The sequence below is a fragment of the Ovis canadensis genome, chromosome 5 (assembly GCF_042477335.2).
Source record: "Ovis canadensis isolate MfBH-ARS-UI-01 breed Bighorn chromosome 5, ARS-UI_OviCan_v2, whole genome shotgun sequence".
Classification (NCBI taxonomy): Eukaryota; Metazoa; Chordata; class Mammalia; order Artiodactyla; family Bovidae; genus Ovis; species Ovis canadensis.
Genome location: NC_091249.1, coordinates 73,997,597 through 74,013,906, shown reverse-complemented (window position 1 = coordinate 74,013,906; position 16,310 = coordinate 73,997,597). Strand labels below are relative to the sequence as shown.

The 16,310-nt window shown below is 42.1% G+C and overlaps 2 protein-coding genes across 9 annotated transcripts in view; one reads left to right on the top strand and one right to left on the bottom strand.

Moving 5' to 3' along the window:
• The window catches only part of PDE6A (phosphodiesterase 6A), a 128,958-nt gene that overhangs the window by 74,616 nt on the left and 38,032 nt on the right, over positions 1 to 16,310 (top strand). For all 7 annotated transcript variants that reach the window (XM_069592414.1, XM_069592418.1, XM_069592419.1 and 4 more), the window contains exons 6-10: positions 3,349 to 3,413; positions 8,577 to 8,643; positions 12,517 to 12,564; positions 15,040 to 15,189; positions 15,726 to 15,869. In XM_069592414.1, the coding sequence (XP_069448515.1) occupies positions 3,349 to 3,413; positions 8,577 to 8,643; positions 12,517 to 12,564; positions 15,040 to 15,189; positions 15,726 to 15,869 (474 nt within the window). The remainder of the gene's footprint in view (positions 1 to 3,348; positions 3,414 to 8,576; positions 8,644 to 12,516; positions 12,565 to 15,039; positions 15,190 to 15,725; positions 15,870 to 16,310) is intronic.
• The window catches only part of SLC26A2 (solute carrier family 26 member 2), a 110,494-nt gene that overhangs the window by 62,594 nt on the left and 31,590 nt on the right, over positions 1 to 16,310 (bottom strand). The window lies entirely within an intron of this gene.

The window sequence follows — 16,310 nt, the reverse complement described above, 5'->3', positions numbered from 1 at the left end:
TGGAGAATCCCATGGACAGAAGAGCCTGAAGGGCTATAGTCCATAGGACTGCAAAGAGTTAGACATGACTGAGGCAACTTAGCACTGGATCATAGAGAAAGCAAGGGAATTCCAAAAAAAATCTACTTCTGCTTCATTGACTACACTTAAGCCTTTTTCTATATGGATCACAACAAACTGTGGAAAATTCTTAAAGAGATGGGAATACCAGACCACTTTACCTGCCTCCTAAGAAAACTGTATGCAGGTCAAGAAGCAACAGTTAGAAGTGGACATGGAACAATGGACTGGTTCAAAATTGGGAAAGGAGTACATCAAGGCTGTATACTGTTACCTTGCTTATTTAACTTTTAGGCAGAGTAATCCTGGGCTCAATGAATCACAAGATGGAATCAAGATTGCCAGGAGAAATATCAACAACCTTAAATATGCAGATGATACCACTCTAATGGCAGAAAGTGATGAGGAACTGAAGAGCCTCTTGATAAGGGTAATAGAGAAGAGTGGAAAAGCTGGCTTAAAACTCAGCATACAAAAAACTAAGATCATGGCATCCGGTCCCATCATTTCATGGTGAGTAGAAGGGGAAAAAGTAGAAGCAGTGACAAATTTTATTTTCTTGGGCTCCAAAATCACTTCAGATGGTGACTGCAGCCATGAATTAAAAGATGCTTGCTCTTTGGAAGAAAAGCTATGACAAACTTAGACAGCATATTAAAAAGCAGAGGCATTACTTTGCTGACAAAGGTTCATATAGTCAAAGCTATGGTTTTTCTAGTAGTCAGGTATGGATGTGAGAGTTGGACCATAAAGAAAGTTGAACGCCAAAGAACTGACGCTTTCAAATTGTGGTGCTGGGGAAGACTTTTGACCGTCCCTTGGACTGCAAGGAGATCATTCCAGTCAATCCTAAAGGAAATCAACCTTGAATATTCATTGTAAGGACTGATGCTAAAGCTGAAGCCCCAGTACTCTGGCCACCTGATACAAAAAGCCAACTCATTGGAAAGACCCTGATGCCAAGAAAGATTGAAGACAAAAAGAGAAGAGGGCAACAGTGGATGAGATGGTTAGATAGCATCACCGACTCAATGGTCATGAATGTGAGCAAAATCCAGGAGATAGTGAAGGACAGGAAAGCCTGGCGTGCTGCAGTCTGTGGGGTCTCAAAGAGTTGGACATAACTTAGTGACCGAACAACAACAAATGTATGTATTCCACCACCACCCCCCTTGACAAATGTGATGATTCTATTTTGTGCCTTACTTTTCCACCTGAGAATATTTGGCACCTTTCCCTATCAGCACAGATACAACTCTGGAGACAAGCACCCACTACGCACAGGCACTGTTTTTTAATCATCTCCAAGGGCTGGACATCAGCTATCTCTAGGCTTTTTAAAGCAGTCTGGCTGAGAGCCCTAGGTGGGGAAAACAATGCTTTTACCTACGTTTGGGTATATATCTATAGGGTTTATTAGCATATGTAGAATTACTGAGTCAAAGAATATGTGCATTTTAATCTATAAGAGGCTATTCATGCTTACTATCCACCTACAGTCTTAGACTCAAAGCTGGAATGGGCTTTATGGATTCCCCAGTGCAGTGTTTTAAATTACCGGATTATCTTTAGAATCCTAGGTTTCCACAGTGGCTGCCTCAGCGAGGGGTGAATGGGGCAATAGAGGACAGGCAGCGAGGGAGAACCCAGAGATGCAGGAGCTCGAGGTACCGGACTCTGCGCCCATCAGGGTGGCATTGCTTTCCTCTGCTTTCTAGGAGTAGGGCCTATGCTTTGTGAGGAGAAAGAGTTCTGCTACTTGATACCGACAATAAGCAAGTACCACCCATCTTACAGCTGGGCCCAGAGAGGATACCAAGTGGAACCAAGACCAGAGCCTGAGTCTTTGCACTAAAGATCTATTCCTGACTCCATTTCATCGTGCTGCGGGGGGCATCTGGCCTCCCCCTGCATGCTTCCCGCTGCAGGGAGGTCCTACCTACCCTGGAGCAACCGTGGGTGCTCTGAAAGGGCACAGTCACTGTAGCTGCTTCCAGTGCTGGGCATTGAGGGGCAGAGTGTCTCCTTCTCCCTCATGATCCTGCAGGTCACAATTGCCTATCAACTAGGTACCTTGACTAGATGAGGAATTTCTATTTGTGGAGGTTCTAGGTCAGGCGGCCTGAGTGGGCTCAGCTATCTACATTTTAAATTCTAGGGCAATACTTCTCAAAATGCCTGGATTAAGGAATAATTTTTTTAAATTTCTAATTCATTTTGGACTAATACTTTTCAAGATATGATAAAGGTCTATATTTGAAAAAATTGTCTTCTAAAAATTTTAGAAGACATACAAAATGTTGTCTTTTAAAAATTATTAGTTTCAGCAGACATAACATAGTCAAATTGCTGTAAAACTTTCTAAACGCTGACTGCCAATTTCTGCTTTTATCTCATCATGGAATAGTAATAAATAGTGTAGACACTGGTACCAATCCAGGGACCACACTTTGAGTAACCTTGTTGTAGGTGAGGCTGATATGGAGAGGAACACACTATTTAAGCCGATGACCCTTAAGTGACACAGCAGAAAGAGCTCTCGGCCTGGAGTCAAGGGCCTAGGTTCTAATCCTAGTTCACTGTCTTATAATAAATGTGTCCTTTCCCCTCTCTGGGTCTCAGCTTTTGAATTTGTAAAATGCTAACATGTCTACCACATGTAGGTGTTTAGACATTTTAATAAGGTAGTGGATTTTTCCCCAATTACATTTTTCATGTAATTGAACAGATCTACTGTAAGAGAATGGGGGTTTTAATGGTGCAAGGAGGCAGGAAGGATGGAGGAGGTGGAAAGTGAGTGGGACGCATAGGGCATGATTGGGAAGGCAAGTCTGAAAGAGCTGACGAAGTAGAGAGGAGCTGAGTGAAGGAGGAAGGGGCTGTGACCGTGAAGCTGACTCCGCATGGAGGATGGCTGGGTTAATGATGATGCTAATGGGATAGGAGCCCCCTTCCATCTTCTTCTCTCACTAGACTCCAGCAGTAATCTTTTCTCCTTGTACTGAACCCCCAGGCCCCCTCGGAACACTTCCTACTCCTTTTTGAAGCCCCAGATCCCAGCCCCTGCCTGGCCACTGTGAGCTGGCTCCAGGGAAGAGCAGGATGAATCTTGAGACTCAGCTGACAGTGAGCTCCAGGGGCACTGGGACACGGCCTCAGAGGGCCAGGCCAGTGCTTCTGGAAAACCACAGGGCACAGGGGAAAGAACAAAGCCTTTCTCAAGGACATACTCCTGCTGGAGTTCTGTCTCAGACTCTGAAAGTATATATTTCTCTCTCTTCTGCCTAGGAAATCAACTTTTACAAGGTAATTGACTACATCCTGCATGGCAAAGAAGACATCAAAGTCATCCCGTAAGTCTCTTCTCCAAACGTGCAGAATTGCAGGCGCATTAGTGTCTATAACACACTCATTCAAAAATCAACGCTAACCAAACCCAAGAAGGCCACACACTCAGGCAGAGCAACAAAGAGACAATGCGGAAGGGTGGCAAAGATCATGCAGGCTGGAAAACGAGGCTGGATTCTTAGTCAGCTGCTGTGAGTTCAAATCCCAAGTCCAGTTTAGTAAGTGGCCTCTCTATGGAATGAGACCATGGATCTGATCAGTGCTTTTCAATGGTTTTCTGTGGAGGCACATCTGGGGCCTAAGGCAGAGGGTGAGGGAAAGGCAGGAAGTTAGCAAAGGAAGTGATTCAGCCCCCAGGGAAGGCTTACTCTCTAGTGTCTGTTTTTTTTTCTGGTTGTACCATGTGGGGTCTTAGTTCCCCAGAGATTGAATCTGCGCCCTCATCAGGGACAGCTCAGAGTCCTAACCACTAGACCACCAGCGAATTCCCCTCTAATGTCTTACGTGATCAAGGAGGATAATGAAAAGGCTGAAATCCCAGAGGGTGAGGCCTACCTACAGGCGGTGGGGCCTCAAAGTCCATTTTAAGATTCCAACAGTTGAGAATGTTTTGCATGTAAGCTTGAACTTTTTGGCCAGGAGAGCATGCCCCAAAACTCAGTTGGCTTTTTATCTATTCGAATCCTCTGTGAGTGCCAGGAGCCATGCCCACAGTTCTATCTGAGGCTTGGCACTTTCCCAAGTGAACTTCAGACTCCTTGAGGCCAGAATCAGCCTCAGTGGAGAGCCTCACCTTTCCTCCCATTTCTGGTTCAAATGAAGAGATTTATTGCAAGTCACCTCAGTCCTTAAACAGTGGGTATGAGAGGTCTCAACTGTTGTCAAAGAATTTTGATAATGCTGTCACTCAGATAAGCCAGTTCTCTGGTTTATCTTTTCCTGATGAGGGATGAAAGATTGCTTTAAGTTCCGGAGTTTCTGAGTTTTCTCTGTTCAGTCCTGTTTACACAACAACTAAGTCTTTTCTAAATTCATTTCTTTTTCTTTTTTTTCTTGTCAACGACATACTCTGCCCCCGTCCTGTTTTCTGACCCCTTCTCTAGAGGTGCTGGTTTATCAGACTCATTGTCTGTGTTCAGAGTTATCACAGGTCCCAGCATTCCCCATTTCACCACTTCTCACCAAGCATCACATCCTCTAGTCTCTGATAACATCCACCTCGCTGCCTTCTACAGTGGGGCTGTATCCACACTGAATTTGATACAAATTCCCAGAAACAACTTCAAGAGATTATACTACGATGCAACACCAGAACAAACAGCAGCTTTGACTGGCACAAAGAGACGGGAAAGATGCGAGGTGTGATAGACCCTGAATCTAGGTGCCAAGAGAGCTCTGTCGATATTCATGCAGAATCGCAAGTTCATAAAGCTTTGCATCACAGATTGACTGGCAGAATATTATCTTTCTCAGGTGCGTATAAGAAACGGTTCTTGGGAATTTCCTGGAAGTCCAGTGGTTAGGACTCTGCACTTACACTGCAGGGCTCAGGCAGTTTAGATCCCACAGGCTGGTTTCTTCTAAGAACGGATGAGTTCCAAGATATATTGATATATGAAGAAGTACCATATATCCTCTTTACAAGAGACCTATCTAAAAGATCATACAGAGAAAATGAAAGGATGAACAAAAGATATGCCTCGAAAATGATAATCAAAAGAAAACTGATGTAACTATGTTACTATCAGATTAAAAAATAGGTGTCAAGGTACACATTAGTAAAGATAGTCACTTCTTAATGATAAAGGGGTCAATTCAACTTGACTTTCTGGGAAGAATTTACAAATGTGTATATGCTTAATAACGTGGCCTCAAAAAGAAAGAAAAAACTGACAGAAACTTAAGAATTTATAGACAAATTCATGTTTGCTAATTGATACAGCAGACTAAAATAAACAGAATAGAGAATATTTAAATAAGATAATTACCAAACAATCTCATGGATATATACATTAGTAGAACATGACATCTCACACCCAAACTATAGAACACTCAGTCTTTTCAAGAATACTTGTTTCTTTACGATAACTGGTGATATAACAGACCATAAAACAAACCTCAAATGATTGAAATCATACAGAAATGTTCTCTAGTCACAATGAAAATATGCTAGAAACTAATAACAAAGAGCTAATTAGGAAAAAAAAATCTTCATATGCTTGGAAACTAGAAACTACTTTTACTAAAAAAAAAAAAGGAATACACTTCCATATTATCCATGGGTAAAAGAAGAACTCAATGGAAATTATTACATTTTCTTTCTGAACTGAAAAGAACAACAATATCACATGATATGTTATAAAACCAATGTGATGCAGTGAAATCATACCTAAGGTGAAATTTACAGTATTACACTTTCATACTAGAAAATAAAAAATAAAGTAATAAACTGTGTACCAAAATTATATCAGCCAGGGTCCCAACAGATACTAGGTGTCACGTTTAAATCAGGGTATTTCAGGACTTCCCTGGTGGTCCAGGGGCTCAGACTCTACGCCCCCAATGCAGGGGGCCTGTGTTTGATCCTGGTCAGGGGACTAGATCCCACATGCTGCAACTAAAAGTTTGAATGCGGCAACTAAAGATTCTGTGTACCACCACTACGACCAAGCACAGTCAAAAAATTTTTTTCATCAGGGTAAATCAAGGAGGGTTTATTTACAAAGGGATGAATTACAGAGGTGTGTGTGTGTGGAATGAAGGAAACCAACCACAAGAGAATATTTTAGTAGTAAAGTTGTAAGCACTTCTAGGCCCCAAGGAAATTTCTAGAATGTGGTGAGGGGAAACAGTCATGTAGAACAGGCCATCATTAGAGAAGTGCAGACAAAACAAACTCAGAGCAACGCTGTCGGGGGAACCCAAGGAAATAAATAGCCTGATCTTCCTGTTCTACCGCCCTGCAGTTTTGGCCAGGTCTCCCCTTCAGTTTAAACTCAGTCAGAAGCTAGAAGGCCAGACACCCTGTTGATGAAATCCACACAGACTGGCCTCCCGTGACAGGGAGGAGCAGGTTGGAAGTGGCTCTGGAAGGGCAGATAGGAGCTATCCATCACATGATCTCAAGAAACTAACAACAAACAAGCATACCCTTCCAAAATAATAAAGATAAGCCCAGAAATTAATTAAATATTAACAAAATATTGAACAAATGCCAAAAGTTTTTTTCTTGGACAGATTAATAAAATTGATGAATTTCTGGCAAGACTGAGCAAGAAAAATAGGAACTCGAATGAACTGTATTAGAAAGGAAAAGGGGAATAACCACAATCATACAGACACTAACAGGATACCATCAAAGGATATTATGCCCAGAATACTTTAAATCTAGATGAAAGAGGCAAATTCCTATAAAAATAAAACCTACTAAATATAAATCACAAAAAAATAGAAAATCACAATAGTCTTATAACAGTAATTAAAACCCTTCCACAAAGACATTTCAGGCTCACATGCCTTCAGAGATGAATTTTACTAAATATTTAAGGAAGAAATAACACAATTCTCATACAAATTATCCAAGAGAATAGAGAAAAAAGAAGTGACTAGTATAAACTTGACACCAAAACTCAACAAAGTCTGTATGAAAGAGGAAAATTCATACCAAGCTTACTTGTGAACCCAGATGCAAAGATTCTAAAAAAATTTTAGCAGATAATAACTAAAAAGGGTTATACATCATGACCCAATTGAGTTTATTCCAGGAATGCAAGGCTAACATTAGAACAATCAATCTATAAAATCTGTCACATTAACAGAAACATGTTATAATTATTTCCATAGAGAACTTTACTAACCTTAAAAAATATATTTTTTTAATGTCTGAAAATACTAAAGCATTGACAGAGACATGGAGCAAAGGCAACTCTAATATACCACCGATGGAAGTGCAGATTGGATTTTAGAAAACAATTTGGCTTTCTCAAGTAAAGTTGAGATATGCACATCTTATGACCCAGTATTTCTACTCCAGAAATACCACGTGGAACTGAGAGCATGCATATACCAGAGAGTTGGAAGCAGCAATATTCATATTAGACTCACACTAAGGGGAATGTCCATCAACAGTTGAATGCATAAATTATATACAAGCTTACAAGGAAAAATCGTTTAAGTCTATCAAACAAATGAATTATAGCAACATGAAAAAGAAGTCCAACAAAATAATGCATGTACCTTGAATGAGTCTACCTGAATGAAGTTGAAAAATATGTGAAACAGGGCACAGGAAACCAGGTGGTAAAGCTCCACAGAAAGCAAGAATCCTAAAGCTGGGACAACCATTCCCTTTGGGGTTCAGGAGAAGGTTGTGAGTGGGAGGGGCAGGTTAGGGATGTCCAAGATGCCAACAGGTTGTTCGAGTTTCATAGGTATAGTTCCATAGGTGTTCACTTCCAATCAACTGAAGTTCTTAATACATTTTTCTGTGTATTTTTAGCAATAAACAAGTAAAAATATATATAAAATAAATATATAAGTCTAAATTGTGATATTGCTGTGTATGTTAGTCACTCAGTCGTATCTGACTCTTTGCAATCCCATGGACTGTAGCCTGCCAGATTCCTCTGTCCATGGAATTTTTTCCAGGCAAGAATACTGGAATGGGTTGCCATTCCCTTCTTCATGGGATCTTTCTGATCCAGGAATCAAACCTGGGTCTCCTGCAATGCAGGCAGGAGAGTCACTGGGAATCTGAGTCACTTGGGAATGAGGAATAAATAAATATGTAAAGCTCCTAGCTTAGTGCTTGGCATGTGGTAGCAGCTCATCCTAGGTGGGTTTCCCTCACTCTATACAGTATTGAGCAACTCACTCTACATAGGGACTGGTGGAGGGAAATGATGGCATCCGGTTTTTCTCAGCAGCCAATAACCATCTGTTGGATCAATTTGTCTCTTAGAGAGCACGAAATCCATAAAACTGATTTATGACTTTTTTTTTAATGTCTACATTTGGACATTAAGATGCTTAGCCAAGATTTGGGGCTTGATCTTGGTGGGGGTGGTACTTGGAGCCACCAGAGGGAAGAGGGAGGGTAAGATCCAGTTTCAAGTTTTTAGTCCATCTGTCCCCACCTCGAAAGTCACCACTGTCTTTGGTCTTGACAGGAATCCACCTCCAGACCACTGGGCTTTAGTGAGCGGTCTCCCCACTTATGTTGCCCAAAATGGCCTGGTAAGTAATATAACGTTGAAGGGGGAGAGTTTTGAATCCGTTTTTGAATCATTCTTCTTAATGTTGAAGAGTGAAGGGATTTCAGATCAAGAGTGGGAAAAACTATGGGAAGTATGGATCTCTCAAAGCCTGATTCTCTCGTTTCTCAACTCACCTAATGGCTGGTCCAAGGGGATGTGCAGAGAATTGACATTTGAAGAAACATGAGACAGAGAAGTGTAAGTCTCCCTGACAACCAAAGATACATATGCAAAAATCAGGGATAATGTCATGACTGGCTGGTCCACTAGGCTCACCACAGAGCAAGACCCAGCCTCTTATCCCAGAGACCTGGTTGCCCCTCCCAAGGCCCCATTCCTGCCACATTTCTAACCACACAGCGGAGCTCAAATGCTCTGTCTCCCACATGCCCTACCCACAGGGTCCAGGGGAGAGTGACAGCATCCCCTGCCCTCGAGAGAAGGGCCATTGGTGTTAGCAGCACATCACCCCCGAATTTGAGGCTTCTCATCTCTGTATCCTTTCCCAGGCACACACTACACAGTGCTGTTCGTGTATCAGGGTGTTTATTTATTGGGCATTCCTGTGTGCCAGGTGCTGCAGTTGGCTGTGGGGATACAAAGATAGATGAATCAAATAATTTCTGTCCTGAAGATCACCATCAAATGAGAGATATCTTTATGAACAGATGTTTATATTATAATGCAATAGGGTCACAATAGAGATATACATGATATATTCTAGGAACACAAAGGCGGGGGGCGGAGCATCTAAACCAACTTTTACTTTCCAGGGTGTTTTGGTATGAGTTGAGTTTTAAAATAAATAGGGGTAAGGCAGGTAGGGACCAGGAAGCAACATAGTGGAGAAAACAACACGGGCCAACAACTCTAGCTTGGAGATTGGGTGCAGTTTGGAGTAGCTGGAGTGTTAGGTCTGAGACAGGAAGATGGCAAGAGATGAGGCTTGAGAGGGACAAAGGGAGGGGCCAGATGACAGCAGCTTTGGATGCTAGATCAAGAGGGTGGAACTTTAATCCACAGGTGACAGGTTTTTAAGTAAGAGGGTTGACACAATAAATTTCATTTTAGAATGAAAATTCTGAAAGCTCCCTGGAAAATAGATCTGGAGAGACAAGATTGGAAGCAGAGAGAAAAGAATGTCGTCACAAACAAGAGCTGATGAACATCTCAACAAAGGCAGAGGCAGTAAAGAACAGTAAACAGCCACAGCGTGCTGATGATAAGCCAGGCAGTAAATACATTTGGTCATTTAATACTCACGACTCAAACAAAGATCAGGTGGAGAGAGGAAGATCAGAACTCAGATCTAACAGTGCAGGGCTTCGTGACTGATTGTGAGCAGAGAGACAGGGAAAGAAGAGTCAAAGCCAGCTTCAGATTTCTAGACTGGATGCATAATGCTGCCACCAGGTTGGGATGTTACCTGCTGAGATCAGTTTCAGGTAAGGTGTGACAGAGACTTTTTTCAAGAGTAGGTGTCCAGCAAGTAGCTAGAGAGATGACTCTGCTGCTGTGGAGCTAGATAAGGGATGAAGATGGAGATTTGTGTCAACAAAAGGTAGAGATTCATACTGACTACAGTGCAGAAGATAATAGTAGAGAAAATATTATAATCCTTGACCATTTTGCACCCAGTAGCAGATGGTACTTGAAACCATGAGTGTGGATAAAGTTACCAGGGAGAGTGAGAGGAACTCAGTTAGGATATTGGAGGATGCCAAAATTTAAAGACTGGGTGGCAGAAGAAGAGTGTGTGAAGGAAAATTGGTAGAAGGGTTTAGAAGTGTCTGGAGACCCAGGAGTGGGTACTGTCATGGAAACCAAGGGAGTGGAAAGTTTCAATAGAGAGAGAGAATACCAAATGCAACGAAAGTGATCCAGTGAGATAAGAGCTGAAAATCCCCATTGGGTTTGGCAATTAGGAGGTCACTGACGTCCCTAATGAGAACAGGCCTGGTGGTAAGGTGGCGGGATAGGGGGGTGGGGACAGAAACCAGCAGGTGGTCTTCTGAGGTGTGGGTGGGTAATGAGAAAGCAGAGAATGCAAGAGAAGAAAGAGAAAACCTGGATGGTTACTACTGGGTAGGCCAAAAAGTTCATTTGGGTTTTCTGCAACATCTTATGGAAAAATCTGAACAGGGGCCCCATGGGCAGGGCTCTGGAGGGATCAGATAAGTATCACTGGCGCAGTAGAGTAAACTGGCCTAGCTGTCAGGAGAGAAATTTTGCAACATGCAACCAGAGCTACAGCACTTTTTATTTCTTCATCTGCTGTGACATTTATACCACAAGGAAAAACTCTTGCCCAGCAAAACAAATATAATCATTTCTAAGATGTTTACAGTAGCATTATTTACATTAATTAAAAACTGGACATAATCCAATCTGAACAAAAGGGGGAAAGAAAATGGGACACCTTACTATAAAGCTACAGTAACCAAAACAGTATGGTGTCAGTACAAAGACAGACGTATAGATCAATGGGACAGGATAAAAAGTCCAGAAATACACCCACAAGCTATGGCCAATTAATCTACGACAAAGGAGGCAAAAATATACAGTGGAGAAAAGACAGCCTCTTCAATAAGTGGTGCTGGGAAACTGGACAGCTATGTGTAAAAGAGTGAAATTAGAACATTCTCTGACACCATGTACAAAAATAAACTCAACATGAATTAAAGACCTAAATATAGGACCAGACTCTATAAAACTCCTAGAGGAAAACAGAGGCAGACCACTCTCTGACATAAATCACACCAATATCTTTTTAGATCCACCTCTCAAAGAAATGCAAATAGAAGCAAAAATAAATAAATGAGACCTAATTAAACTTAAAAGCTTTTGTGCAGCTAAGGTAACCACAAACAGAACAAAAAGAAAACTCACAGAATAGAGAAAATATTTGCAAAGTAACCAACAAAGGATTAATCTCCAAAACTTACAGAAAGTTCATACAGATCTATATCCGAAAGAAAGGACGATGCAATCAAAAACTCAGCAGAAGATTCTAAACAGGTATTTCTCCAAAGAAAGTATACAGATGGCCAAAACATATGCTCAACATGACTAATTATTAGATAAATGCAAATCAAAACTACAATGAGGTTATCACCTCACACTAGTCAGTACGGCCATCATCAAAAAGTCTACAAACAATATATTAGATTCCACATATAAGTGATTATATGTGATGCTACAAAGCACATGCTATCAGGTATGTATGGAATCTAAAGAAAGAGACACAAATGAACTTATACACAAAGCAGAAACAGACTCATAGACTTAGAAAACAAACTTATTGTTACGTAAAGGGGAAAGGTAGTGGGCGGGGGGAGGGATAAATTCGGAGGTTCAGATTAATATATATTAATCTGAGTATATATATACTCTACTATATATAAAATAGATAATCAACAATGATCTACTGTATAGCACAGAGAACTCTACACATACTCCGTAATAACCTATATGGGAAAAACATCTGGGAAAGAATAGGTCTATGGATATATAACTAAAAAAATGAAATATGAAAAAAAAGCTAATGTAAAAAAATAAAATGGGACACTATACAGCTTTTAAAAATGACAAACTGTAGCCTTAACTTTCTCAAAGCTTAGAAATGACTCAGAAGGAAGGCAAATGGTAAGAAGTCATGTTTATAAGGCAGCGTTCCTGTTCAGGAACCTCAGTTAATAATTCAAAACCATCATGAGAATGTCTACCTAATGAAAAGAATGTGAGTGCCGTGGGGCAGGGATGTGGTATTTTTGAAAATAGCATGCCCAGTGCCCTCGATGTGTACTCTATCAAGTCTAAACAAACCTCCATTATTCCTCTTCACGGCTTTCAGATTTGCAACATCATGAACGCGCCTGCAGAGGACTTTTTTGCATTCCAGGTAAGTCATTTTTCATTTGCTCTCTTAGTTATATGGAATTTTTCCCTGCAAGGAGGATTAGAATACATTAAAATCCATCTACTTTATTGGGAAGCAATCTCAATAAAGTGAAAATGTGAGTGGAAAAAAGTCATGTGCCAATGGAAGTGGGGAGAGAATTAATTTGGTGAATGCCAAGGTTCCATTTGGTTTTAAGGTTTATAGCCTTTGCTTTCTGGCCTCGGGACCTTTGCTTATGCAGTTCTCTCTCTCACTACCATCTCTTGCCCAGATGCCCTCTGCCCTTCAATGACAGACTCAATGCTATGAAACTTTTATGAAGTTTTATTCTGCTTCCCCTGGCTGAGTATCATTCTTGTCTCCTTAAGATGATCACAGAATCTTGTTTAGTATTTCATTTGATGTTATCTGTGTGTCTTTTTAAAAAATTGTTTGTGGAGGGCACGGTCTGGGCCAGGCATTGGCACAATGCCACACTGGCTACAGAGGTGGACCAGACGGGTATGGCCTACATTTGCTAGGAGCTCATGATCGCATGGGGAGAGAGACATGTGGCGTGCTGGCCAGGAGGAGGGTAGAGGGGGAATCTCAGGGGGGCCTGAGTTCATCCAGAAGGAATCAAGGGAAGTGTCCTTGAGAAAGCACATTTGGACAGTAAACAATGAAGAGAGGATTGCAGGAAAGAGAAGGCTTGTGGAAGGAAGAGTAGACCAGTTAGCCTGAGGGGAGAGTGGCAGGAGGAAATTCTAGAGAGGGAGACAGAGGCCAGGCCACCCAGGGCCTAGAAGGCCATGCCAAGGAGTTTGTCTTTGTCACTCCGTTTCCCTTACCTCATATTTTATACTCCTTCCTTGCCTTTTAGACTAATTCTTCCTGGCAAAATATTGGCTTCCTTAAGTCGAAGGTTGTGGCTTATCTTTCTTAACATCTTCAGCTGCAGGTGCCCTGTCAATATTTTGAGTTTAGCATGCTAGATACACAGAAAACAAATCATGAGCAGTCAGAAAATAATGAAGAAGGAAATAAAAGTGACTCATATAAAAATTAGTGGCTTATGTGTTTACTCCTTAAAGAACATTATGAAAAACCTTGGAGAGAATATCCTTCCAAGGTTAAAACTCTATGTCTTGTGTTGTAATGTTGACCATATCAGTATGACAAGGCTGATTGTTGCTGAGAGTTGCTACCATGATTATAACCAAAAGAGAACTTGGTCTTTACCCAAGTCACCTGATTACAGTTTACTCATATTCATAAATCAAATCTGATCCTGTTTTTAGATCATAGTCTTCTATCTCCACAAAGTAGCCCAAGTGATGTTTTAAAAAAACATAGGTTGTCTCAAATAACTTCTCCCCTTAGAAATCTTTAATGCCTTCCCATTTCACTCTTGATAAAATCTGCCTCCTTATCAGGGAGGGAAAGGACTCCCCCAAGGTGAGGAAGAGAGTGGGGAGGAAGGCAGGCCTTAAACTCGTTTCCTGACTGACAGCCCCGCACCCTTTGGACTCTGTTCTTCATCCCTCTGGAGTCACTCTCCTACCAGGTGCTAAGTGCCAGTGTTACAGAAATAATAACACCTTCATCTTTCCACCTTCAAAACCTGTGAACACCTCCGACTCCAGGAAACCTTTCTTGACTTCCTTCCCTTCCCTGGCTCCCACAGTACCTGAGAGAACTCTCTGCGTGCCATCTGATGGCCTCCTTACCTTCCAGATGATGGGCAACTTGAGAACAACACCTGTGCCTTACTTGCCTTGGTCTCCTCAGATTCTAGCTCTTGCATGTTGTAAAACACTTGATAAATCTTTAATGAGTCAGTGGGAAAAGAGCCTAGAAAGTATCTAGTCTAGTTATTCCCATTTCTATAGATGATGGAAGTGGGGGTGAAATAGGAAATGATGCACAAAGAGCACCTTCTAATTGACCAAGAAATTTCACCTCTATTTTCTCATTTGTCCCATGAGGAATTTGCTCTTACTACTGTCCCCATGTATAGATGAGAAAATTGAGGTCCATGGAGATGAAATGACATGCCAAAAGGAACACAGACAGGCAGATCGGCAGTCAAAAGGTGCAGGTTATATCTGCTTGATGAGTTCAAAGTTACAAGTATCACCAGGGCCCCTGCTAAGCCAGTCCTCCACAGTCAGCTCCTGTATCTGAAAGGGAAACACTGCCTCCCTGTATTGGTTGTGGGCAACCTTAGAGCCAGCAACACACAACTCACTGCCTGGCACATAACGGCCCTGATATCTTAGGAATGAAAATGGTATTGCTATTTGGCTTATGGAGCTCCCAACAGATGGGCAGAACTGCTTGTGGCGTTTGGTGACTAAAACCAGGCGTAATCCAACAAGGTCTAACCTCCTGCCACCCCCTTGGCCAAGCAGGATCACAACACGGCATGAAATCTGTCATGGATGTCTCTGTAGCCTGGTACCCGGGCAACTTATTCTGGCTCTTCTCTTGCAGAAAGAGCCTCTGGATGAGTCTGGATGGATGATTAAAAATGTCCTTTCTATGCCAATTGTGAACAAGAAGGAAGAAATTGTTGGGGTGGCCACGTTTTACAATCGCAAAGATGGGAAACCCTTTGATGAAATGGATGAGACCCTCATGGAGGTATGGTTTTTAAGGAGGCTTCTGGATGTGGGATTCTCAGGGTGACTCTGGACGTGGGACTTCCAGAGCCACGTGGTGGGGACCTAGCACACTGCCGTCCCAGCCCAGGATGGGTGGGGGCTCGCCTTGTAGATACTTTCCTGATCCAATGTTTTTGTTTGGCTGTCCTCCTGCATTCCCTTCTTTAAAAATTAGCAAACTTCACCTTTTAGAGAAGCTTTAGGTTCACAGTAAAGTTGGGCAGGAAGCACAGAGTTCATTTACATGCTCTGTCCCCACACAGGGACAACACATTCCCTTTTTGTGAAGATGTTATGCATGAGGATGACACTTTGTACTAGAGCTTTACTCAAAGTGTATTCTCATCCATCATTTTATCCTATCCTCACAGCATCCCTTTGAGGAGGCCAGCGCACAGCTAACCACACCTGTTTTACAGCTGAGAAGATAGAGGCTTAGAGAGTCTTGCCCCAAGTTACAGAGAAAGGCCCAGACCAGAACGTTCTCCCTCTGACTCTTCCTTTCTCTCCTTTCAGTCTTTGGCTCAGTTCCTGGGCTGGTCTGTCTTAAATCCTGACACTTACGAGTCAATGAACAAACTTGAAAACAGGAAGGATATTTTCCAAGACATGGTGAAATACCACGTGAAGTGCGACAATGAAGAAATCCAGACAATCTTGGTGGGTAGTGGTTTTTCCCTGTTTCTCCTCAAGAAAAGGCTGTTCTGGGAACAGCTGTCCCTCCCAGGGTTCAGTTCAGTTCAGTCACTCAGTTGTGTCTGACTCTTTGCAACCCCATGAACCGCAGCACACCAGACCTCCATGTCCATCACCAACTCCTGGAGTCCACCCAAACCCATATCCATTGAGTCAGTGATGCCATCCAACCATCTTGTGCTCTGTTGTCCCCTTCTCCTCCTGCCCTCAATCTTTCCCAGCATCAGGGTCTTTTCAAATGAGTTAGCTCTTCACATCAGGTGGCCCAAGTATTGGAGTTTCAGCTTCAACATCAGTCCTTCCAATGAACACCCAGGACTGATCTCCTTTAGGATGGACTGGTTGGATCTCCTTGCAGTCCAAGGGACTCTCCAGTTCAGTTCAGTCACTCAGTTGTGTCCGACT